Here is a 9,753-nt window from a genome sequence, read left to right as displayed (position 1 = left end):
TATATATCTTCGTAAGTACAATTTGGTACTGTTTGTGTGTGTGGGACCATGGTAATGAATCCCCCATGAATAGCTTGCACATCTTTGTAATAAATACCTACAAATGGCTTTTCGCTAAATAAACCAGGAAATCGAACTGATTTTAACCTATTTGTTCAAAACAATGAATTAGTGTTTTGCACGTTCTGTCGTCTCGTGTTTAGTTCGTTTCCCGTTATATTTAAATACAAATACACTAATGAATAATGATACTTTTACAATTTTGCTTTTTGAAGATTTATATTCAGCGATGTGATGGATGGATTCTCACTATTCACTAGATCAAGAATTTTATAAACCCGCTGAGTTAGGATGGACAATTCCGAGTAATCTACTATTCTAGAATACCCTAACATTTTCCGATGTTTTAATTGTAGTAGTTAAGACTTTATTTCGGTTAAAATACGAGGAAAAATCCATAAACGGACTTGAAAAAAATAGAGTATCGTAAATAAAAAAAACAATACATATATAAAAACGTTATAATAACATAAAAGTAAATAATGCGCCACACAAAATCCAATTTCGAACCAAAAACTATTTGTCCAAGTGCAGAATAAAATATTTCGCGTTCGGTAATGTACGATATATTTTTCGCTAGTATTTTTTCATTTTAGTTAAACCGCCCTTTAAATTTAAAATAGTAGTAATTTTTTTATCTGCGTTCTACTGAAGCTTGGACGTTTGAAAAAACATGAATAATGAAATGCCATGTTGAAGATAATAGGCTGGTAATTTCGAAAATAAAGTTGGAAGTTGTTACTTCAGTTAGATATTACTTAAATATAAAAGTATAACATTTTGAAAAATAAACAAGTTGATTCTCAAATTAGCGGCGGAATGTAAATTTCGCTATGCTTGAACACGATCTGTGCAAGATCGATAATAAAAAAAGTATTTATAGTTTATCCGACCATCGTGGCTACTCCTGCATCCATGGGACATGGTTGCGACGTACCCTTGAGAAAGAACTCGCTGGTACATCCTGTTTTCACGACTTCACATTCTGGTGGTACGCTTGAGTAATACATCTCACTGCAAAAAAAATGATCACGATCAGGTGGTTTGATGAATATTTTGACAAGATACCCCAAACTCATATTGCATCCAAAAAAATTTAGTATTAAATTGCGCGCTCTCTCTGGTTCCAAATCCCAATATTGATCTCATTGACTATCCAAGTGACTGCTCCCTATTCAGATACTTGTCTCAGCATATTAGGGAAACCAAATAGGTTAAACTAGAAATTTTAATGATATCATAGGAGAATCGTGAATAAGACTGTTCAGTTACTTACGTATTACAGCAAGATGAATATGATACAATGTAGTAGTAGTAAACTTCTTGGTGTGGTACTTCTTCAAGAGTCATTGTAATGTAGTTCAAAGTGTGACCAGGGGCAGGAGGGCATTTAAATGCGTCTGCTTCCTCTTTTGTGATTTCGACTTCGTCAATTACCAACTCGGGATCGGGTATTATTTCAGCGGTAATGCTGCTCTTCTTTAAGCTAAGTTTTGGTTTTGCCTCTTTGCATATCCGCTGAAAAATGTAGAATATATATGTCGATCAAGTTTAATACCGGTTGCAAAGATAACTTGGAACTCCAGTAACATTAAAATATATCTATTATTTGGATAATGCATTTTATGAATTATCGAAAAGTATATAAATAGTTTGTGATCTAATATTGCAATCTTTAGAATCGATTGGTCGACGTTGGAAAATTTAACGTAACTTGTGAGTAGACTATGTGGAGTACTCACAACATAGTTTTTTTCAACGAAGCATTTACACACGTCGCACGGTTTCGATTCTGGATACCAATAACCATCCTCATCCATGGGTGGCAAGCAGGTGGGTTCCATGTAACAGTATGATGCTACCTTGTTGATGAGACATGACGCGAAAACGATTGCTGCAACTATGTGTATCGCCTACAAAAAAAATAGTTCGTTTCAGTTCCACAAAGAACATTAGATAGAACCCTAGAAATGCATTCGTATTTGAGACCACTCAGGGTACATCTAGATTCGATAGTTACCTTTTGCATTTTATATTCTTTGTGAATTCTGAAATCTTAATAAGGGTTGTAGGTTGATACTTCAAATGCAGTGTGCTGCCAACTAAGTTATCGCTAAGATACAATCAGTTTATATACAGACTACTACAAGGCCTCAAGGTTATTGATTTTACAAGCATTACGCGTTTACAGGTGTTGCCAAAACAAATAGATGTAGCTCTGACGTAAGATCTAGGATATTTTTGTGACGAATTTAAAAATAACCAGTTGGTTTCGGTGGAAATGAAATATGACGAGCGAACTTGAAAAAACATTTCTTCATTTTCATGCCTCAATTGCGATACCCATTGTCAAATTATGCATGGTCCATTATGTTAAAAAGCATCTGGCAGAACGTGATAAAAACAAACATGAAAGTGTCTCTTTGAACCGGTTTCCGGTATTTTGTTGTTGTTTAGTAATCTGACTGGGGTTGAGTTTGTTATTGAGGTCAAACTCAATTGAAGATTTGTTTTCAAAATTCTTATTTCCATGATATATATAAACATCGTCGGATTAGATTTTTACGTGATTATTCGTAATGAATAAGTTGGGAATATGTAGGCTACATATACAACTACATGAATATGATAAACTTGACGTTTGAAAAACTGATATTCATTTTGAAAGAACTTTGTATCTTCATGTTTTTGTCCTATTATTTTTCTGCACACACATACAAAACCAAGAAAACGAGCTTAAAGTTCAGTGAGATATTTATAAATTAATGCTTCCCATAGGAAAATATTTATAATAGCATCTATATTTACAAAAATAACCATATTAGGTATACTGTATATCAACAATGTTCTCAGAAAATATTTCCAAGAAATGTTTTTGTTTAGAAATAATACATTGTTTATGTTTTGGCCTGAAAATAGTAGAAAGGATGTTTTTGTCATTGTTTACAGTTTAGTGTTCTGTTTAACCTCGAAGTCAATCGGGTTTATAACACATACGTAATCAAGTAATTTTTTAATTTTATTATTTAAAATAGGAATGGCGTTCCCAAGCAGCTAGTTTCCTCTTGTACGAGCGGAAGTTGGGCAACCGGCGTTTTAAAGTTAACAATGCATTAATCAACAGCATGTCCTACTATGCAATCTACACACTAGTTCTGAGTATTACGTTAAAATTCGAAGTAATATTTTAAAATTTTTGCGAAAATTTGAGATGCATTGGATGAACATACAACATACTTTCAGATTTAAAGAAGCTTTCATATACCAGAATGGTTTTTATTTGGTTGTAAAATTGCATATCAATACGCGTGGGCATAGGTTAGGTTTAAACGTATAAAAAAGCAAGGTTTTAACAAATACCATAGTAGAAACATGGGAATCGAACTGACAATCGAGTTGAATGCAATATTACGAAAATCCCACACTGATGTAAAATATTATTTTGGTATATTTGTGTCCGAGAGGACCCGCAATAATAGTTAAACCTGCGATAATATTTATGGTCAAAACTTGTTTACGACTTTTCAAGATTCCACTGTATATACATACAACTATACCTTGCAGGCTTACGTTGTGGCTTGAACAAACTAGTTTTGTCTCAAAAAACTTTTTCCTTGAAATTGAAGTTAACTGTAGAATAATCACAAATACTGATTGCAGAATACAAGTAAATTATGAAAATTTCCCCAAAATACAATTAGAAAATATTTTTCAAAATTGAAGCTGCATGTCCCACTGACGTGGGAGTGGCCCACAAACGAAACTGGCTTCTTCAACGGTCCGCTTTTAAGGCTCTTATTTAAAACGGGTAAGTCCTCGGTTGAGTATTATATTCTTCAATATAAAGATTGTGATAAAAAAATAAAATGACTTTAAATCAAGATTAAATTGATGCCTGCGTTTGCGATGCATGTCGTTCGAGAAATCCCAGTATAGTGAACAATTGTAAAATCGAAACGCGGTCAGCGCGTCAGACGACTAATCAACGGCCGACACGGACATTGGTGAGCTTGTCATACGTCCCGGTTTAGCGGGGACATTCGCGCTTTTAGCGTGTTTTTCCACCGTCCCGGCGATAGACTCAAATGTGCCGGTTTTGCATTATGACAGTCATCAATAATTTTTCAATTTGATGCTATTACAAACAAAATTTTTTAACGGACGCAGCCATACTGGCAAGCAGAATTAAATTTAGACACACTCTGAAAATGACTATCATGCTTATGAAATCTGTCATTATTGGCACAAAATGTTCTATTGTTCATTGCGAACTTGTTATGTCTAAATTTTGAACTGTAGCGTGTGTATCTTTTATGCTAAGATACAGAATCAACTTTCTTTCGTTGCATTCATCGATATGGATTTCATTCTCTCATTTGTAGGTTTATATATTACACATATAGCTTTTTTCAATATAACATTAGCTTATTTTAGCAATTGCCTTTGCAGGTTAGCATCATGAACGCCAGTCAAAGTTCTGTCTTTAATCAACTCAACTTTGAGATCACCAAATTCACAAGACTTGGCTTTATTTTTCAAGTCTACAATAAATGATTGAATAGGTTCACCTGGCGTCTGTGCTCTCGTGTTAAAGTGACGTCTCGTTAGTCCTATGTTTGACTTGGGTAAGCATATTTCAGCAAATTTTCTCTTCAGGCATTCTGGATCATCACGAGACTCAGCAGGAACGTCACATTCAGCTGTCTCATATGTAAAAGATTCTTCTTTTTCTATGCCCTCTTTCCCAATCAAATTAAGTAATGTGCAAGCTTTAGCTTTTTTAGTTTTATCACTGTGTAGTGCTCCTTTAAACGTATCGTATTCACGAACGAACATTTTCCAGTTTTCAGCAATATTTCCATCAAATATTAGAGAAGCGTTTCCCAAACTTTTCCGGCCACGGAACACTTACACTTTTTATCTCGCCTCGCGGAACACTAAAAATGAAAGGGTAAAATCGATAAAGAAAAACGGTGTAATGTAACGGTTCCCAATGGGTTCGTCGTGGCGAGTTGCCAAACGCGACGCAAAAACTAACAGAATTATGTTGAACATACCAAAAATATGATTGAATATTTTACATATTTCATTTATTGTAAATGTTTTATTGTTTCTCAATTTGAATGCTGTGTATATGAATCAACAAATTCATTTTACCTTTCTATATCGTTTACTTTTCATTACGTAGTGTTTGCCTCTATAATGTTACGTCTAATGGAGATAGACGTACTTTCTGCAACTTCGCGAGCTGCAGTTTATTGATCTGCTGAATCGAGTTTAGCGAACATGAGTAAATTTTTCAGCATTTCAAAGTAAAATCAGACAGAGATGACGGAAGAAGAGTTGACCATTTGCCTTTATTCTCAAGACCTACCTGTTTGCCTTTAGCAAAACCAAAAGGATTGCTGTAAACTTGATAATGAACTTGACAGTCAAAAAGCTAGGCCGACGGTTAACGAATATGCCCCTACTCTACCTTAGTTAGTCCGCTTTAGGCCAACGGTGACACGATATTGAACGGTCAGTTGGGCAACAACTTCACGATCCCTAGATCGCCATGGCGACCCATTTAGACGTATTTTCGATTTATTTTCCACGGAACACTCGGAAGACGCTCGCGGAACACAGTTTGGGAAACGCTGTATTAGAGGATCTGGTCTGTTCAATGATGAATCAGCCATCCTTAAATAAAATGCTCGCTGACGCGATTTTTAGAATTTAACAAGCAACTTTAATTCAATCCCGATTCTGACACCATGTTTGTTTGTGGGTAAACACACAACTGTTTAGGATGCTTGAGTATATTATGGATATAACATAGACATCAAAGCACTTAGCAGAATGCAGTACAAGCAAGAAATAGCGTAAGCAGGCAAGGGCAAAGGTGACAATAGGCCGCGAGCCGAGGCCATTTAACTTTCAGTTTTGTAGCGCACATAAGGTAACTACCTGAAAATGATTTTAAAATGTTCCTTAGAAATTTAGTAACAAATATTGCCTTGTTCCCACTTACAAAAGTTGCACGTTTTACAGAAAAGACGCTTTTACTACAATAAATATGTGTTACCATCTGTCCTATTTTCTCTGCTTTTCCGGTATCACGGGCCAATGAACGCAGACTTCTGCATGACGTGACAAACAAATTAGTCAGCTGTAGGTGAATCCCCAGTGGTCGGATGAATATCAGATGTACTACTACTGCTCGCTTTTGCGTTGAGTTGCCTTTCCATAGTTTTTTTTTTTCAGTTATCATTAGTTCAGTTATTCTAAGGAGGTGTTGAAAAGTATAAGTAAGATATTAAACACTTGTATATCCTGTAACAAATTTGCAATTTGTCACTTTAAATCATCGAATATTACCACAATTAATCTTAAAACCTTGACTTTCGACTTAGCACCTGTAAATTTCAACGAGCGTAAAATGATTCATACTCATGGGACCAATGAAATCATTGCTATTTTTAGACATAAAACTAGGTCATTTCATAACTTTACAAGATAATTGACCTAAATAACCATGCTGATGAAATAGGAAATTATCGTGCGCATCCAAAATTCCTCCTATCAAAAACGAGACAAACTTGAATATGATTGGTCAAGAAAAACCCTCTTCCCGGAAAAGTAATGAATAAAGATAGAAAAATTATCCTCTAAATTGAGAAACCCCCAATTCCATATAAATAGACTTATCGGAACAAAGAAGTTAGAGAGAGAGGAGTGGTGAACGGTAGGAGAAAGGTTAGCTGTTCTGGCTAATCCAGCTGTTATCTTATGGACAATACTATTTAAGGTACAATTATAATTATGCTTTACCTTAGGAACAATGCTATTTAGGGTGTAAATTGTATTTTATGCTTTAAGTCGTGTTTTATAATTTCTCGTTAATGTAAATTGTAATGGTTTAAAGTACGGAGCAATAAAATAACATTAAAGTAAAGATATTGAGTCGATCTGTTATATAAAATTAACAGGAACTCCCAATTGAGCTCGTATAACTTCTGATTAATATAATTGTTTTATATCGGAGTCTAGACAGTCGGAGCGCAATATATACCGAAGTAGTAAATCAATCAACTGACGGAGAAGATAATCAAAAAGAAGCTTTTGGCGACAATCCTTACCATAAATAGCAATTTTAGTTGAGCACTAGCTCATAAGACTTTGTTAAACATATATTTACGGTTAAACAGGTACCGGTACAGTGCGGTAACTCCAAGGAAGGCTAGACCTAGAATCATACAGTAATATGTCACAAACAACGATATTTTCTGGCTTGCATGAAATGTTTATGATTAATTTAATGACTCTTCTTGACTATTCAGCAGACTTATACTACTAAATAGGCCACAGCATATTTAGAAATAGAAATTAATGGCTGTTTCTGTAATGCACGGTTGTGTGAAAGAGAAGAAAATAATCAATTTTACAAATGTCGGTTGGTCTAAATCTAAATTCATAGAGTCGACAAGAACCTGGGAAGCAATGATACGGTGAGTTATGCCGGAGTGGAAAGAAAGTAGCACTGGAAACGATCGAGAGGTGAAAAATCAAGTTGTAGACAGACAGTTGATGTTTTAAAATATAGTCTAGGCCTATAGTCCATACTCATACTGTCATAGGGCATTTCAGACTGTGATATATCAAAATTCAGTGTAGATATAGTCTAGTAATGGTATGCAAACACTGCTGGACTGTGGTACATGCAATAAGCATATATACGCTCATTGAGTACATCAGATAAAATGCATTACCGGTATGTATTCAAGGTATTAGTTAGTATTTAGTGGTATTTTTACACTCATGCTGTTCCAAATATGATTTTCTTCCTCATTTTAGATACTGTACTACAAAAGAAGACGGCAATGTTCCACCAATCCGACCTAACGCAGGCTCTAATCCCTGCTGCTATCAGTGCTATAAAATGGATTAAACAAGAAGTCTGGAAGCGTAAAGGTATATGAAAATCATAATAGTTGCAAACAGCTTAGATGGGATATTCATATTGAAATACTTTAGCACTTTTCTGCAATTGGAACTGCCCATCAAACTCATGTTGGAGACTTCATTGAGGTTTTCAATTCATTTTTTTTCTCAACTATGAAGATCTTTTGAGATTAACGAGGCATTAATAAATAAAGGTGAGGAATTTGTTTGTTCACTGTATGAAGAGGATATGAAGAATGTAAATGATACCACGGCACGTCTATTTAACGCTGGCAAACATAAGGATTATACTCTCCACCCAACAATGATTCACTGAAGAAGCATGTGGCCCTCAAATCAGTTCTTGAGATGGCAAACTGCAAGTTGAGAAAAATAGTCAAAATAATTTATGCAAGTGTGCCAAAATCAACTTAAATTGCACAGATTTTTGTTTTTGTATTGACTGCAAAATAACAGTACACTTATAGAGGAAAAGTCGATTTTCGAGATAGTGGATTTCGAAAACAATTCAGAAGAAAGTGAATTAGATATTGCAGTTGATTTAATAGGAATCATTTGTTTGTTTGTTTTTTTCGAACATTTGTTAGTGTCGTAGTCCTGTTTCTAGAAATAATATTGCCTTTGTTCAAATACATAACCACATAAACTAAAAAAAGACTAATTGTAATATTCCTGTTCACTATGTTATGTACATATTGTACATTCATTTAATTTTCTTGACTTTCCCGGTAAATTTCTAAGTGAGAAATAACTGATGTGTCGTAGTGTCGTAGTCCTGTTTCTAGAAATAATATTGCCTTTGTTCAAATACATAACCACATAAACTAAAAAAAGACTAATTGTAATATTCCTGTTCACTATGTTATGTACATTCATTTAATTTTCTTGACTTTCCCGGTAAATTTCTAAGTGAGAAATAACTGATTTATTTGTGTTTTCGTGCTCACGATGTTAATTTGTGACTTCATTGCTTAAAAATAAATACGTTTGATAGCTTCTATAAAATGGATGTAGACTTTTTTGCTGTTCTTGTTGTAAACTGCTTATTGTTATTACATAAAATTTATTCGCTAATGTGAATCAGCGTTGTTGGTGTCGCTGCTTTCAAGGTCACTCGCGACTCCTGTCACACAATTAAAGTATTTTTTGTTGTTGGTTACATGTATGCCATATTTTTCGTAATCTACCTAATAAATTATGATAGACTGAGGAAGTCCGATTTTGGTCAGGCAAAACATTACAGGAATACATTTGTGTTAGTGTGCTGTAGGGCTCTCGAATTGCATAGTTCTTATGTATGTGTTGTGAACTTATGGTTATTGAATTTCCGGGAATCTCTTATATTCAATTTCGCATCAGGATTGTGGAACAAGCTGTAATGCGTTTTCACACAAAACTGAAACAAAAATTGATTTAGTTACCATATGAAACTCATTTTCTGGGCGTTTTCAAGGCTTCGTCTCACGGCTCATATCCGTGGTAAGGATCTACAAGTGTTCAATAACTTACTTATACATTTTTCAACAACGTCTCAGCATAACTTAACTAATAATAACTAAACAGGGCTATGGAAAGGCTGCTCAACGCAAGGTCGAGCAGTAATAACTAATATTCATCTGCTCGCTAACAGCTGATTCGATTCAATTGTTACGTCATGCAGAAGTCATTGTTCATTGCCGAAAATGTAGAGAATATAGGACAGATCGTAGCACATATTTCTTGTAGTAAAAGCGTCTTTTCCGTAAAACG

General features: G+C 34.7%; 1 protein-coding gene and 1 long non-coding RNA gene across 4 annotated transcripts; one reads left to right on the top strand and one right to left on the bottom strand.

Moving 5' to 3' along the window:
• Positions 1 to 118: 118 nt before the first annotated feature.
• Positions 119 to 2,230, bottom strand: LOC120345780 (uncharacterized). Its single transcript, XM_039415332.2, has 4 exons — positions 2,081 to 2,230; positions 1,803 to 1,973; positions 1,337 to 1,578; positions 119 to 1,074 (listed from the first exon to the last, which is right to left on the bottom strand). The coding sequence occupies exons 1-4, from the start codon at positions 2,087 to 2,089 to the stop codon at positions 945 to 947; spliced, it is 552 nt and encodes a 183-aa protein (XP_039271266.2). The 5' UTR covers positions 2,090 to 2,230; the 3' UTR covers positions 119 to 944.
• A 4,555-nt stretch (positions 2,231 to 6,785) lies between these two features.
• LOC144425066 (uncharacterized) lies at positions 6,786 to 9,217 on the top strand. 3 transcript variants are annotated; one of them, XR_013477247.1, is made up of 3 exons: positions 6,786 to 6,850; positions 7,088 to 7,550; positions 7,897 to 9,217. It is a non-coding gene; the product is annotated as an uncharacterized LOC144425066 (long non-coding RNA). The 3 variants fall into 3 exon arrangements; XR_013477251.1 differs by having other exon boundaries at positions 6,800 to 7,550; positions 7,897 to 8,013; positions 8,199 to 9,217; XR_013477241.1 differs by having other exon boundaries at positions 6,800 to 7,550.
• Positions 9,218 to 9,753: the final 536 nt, after the last annotated feature.

This window comes from Styela clava, chromosome 1, assembly GCF_964204865.1.
Source record: "Styela clava chromosome 1, kaStyClav1.hap1.2, whole genome shotgun sequence".
Lineage (NCBI taxonomy): Eukaryota > Metazoa > Chordata > Ascidiacea > Stolidobranchia > Styelidae > Styela > Styela clava.
Note: the sequence above shows the minus strand (reverse complement) of the source record. Positions and strands in the feature narration are given on the sequence as shown.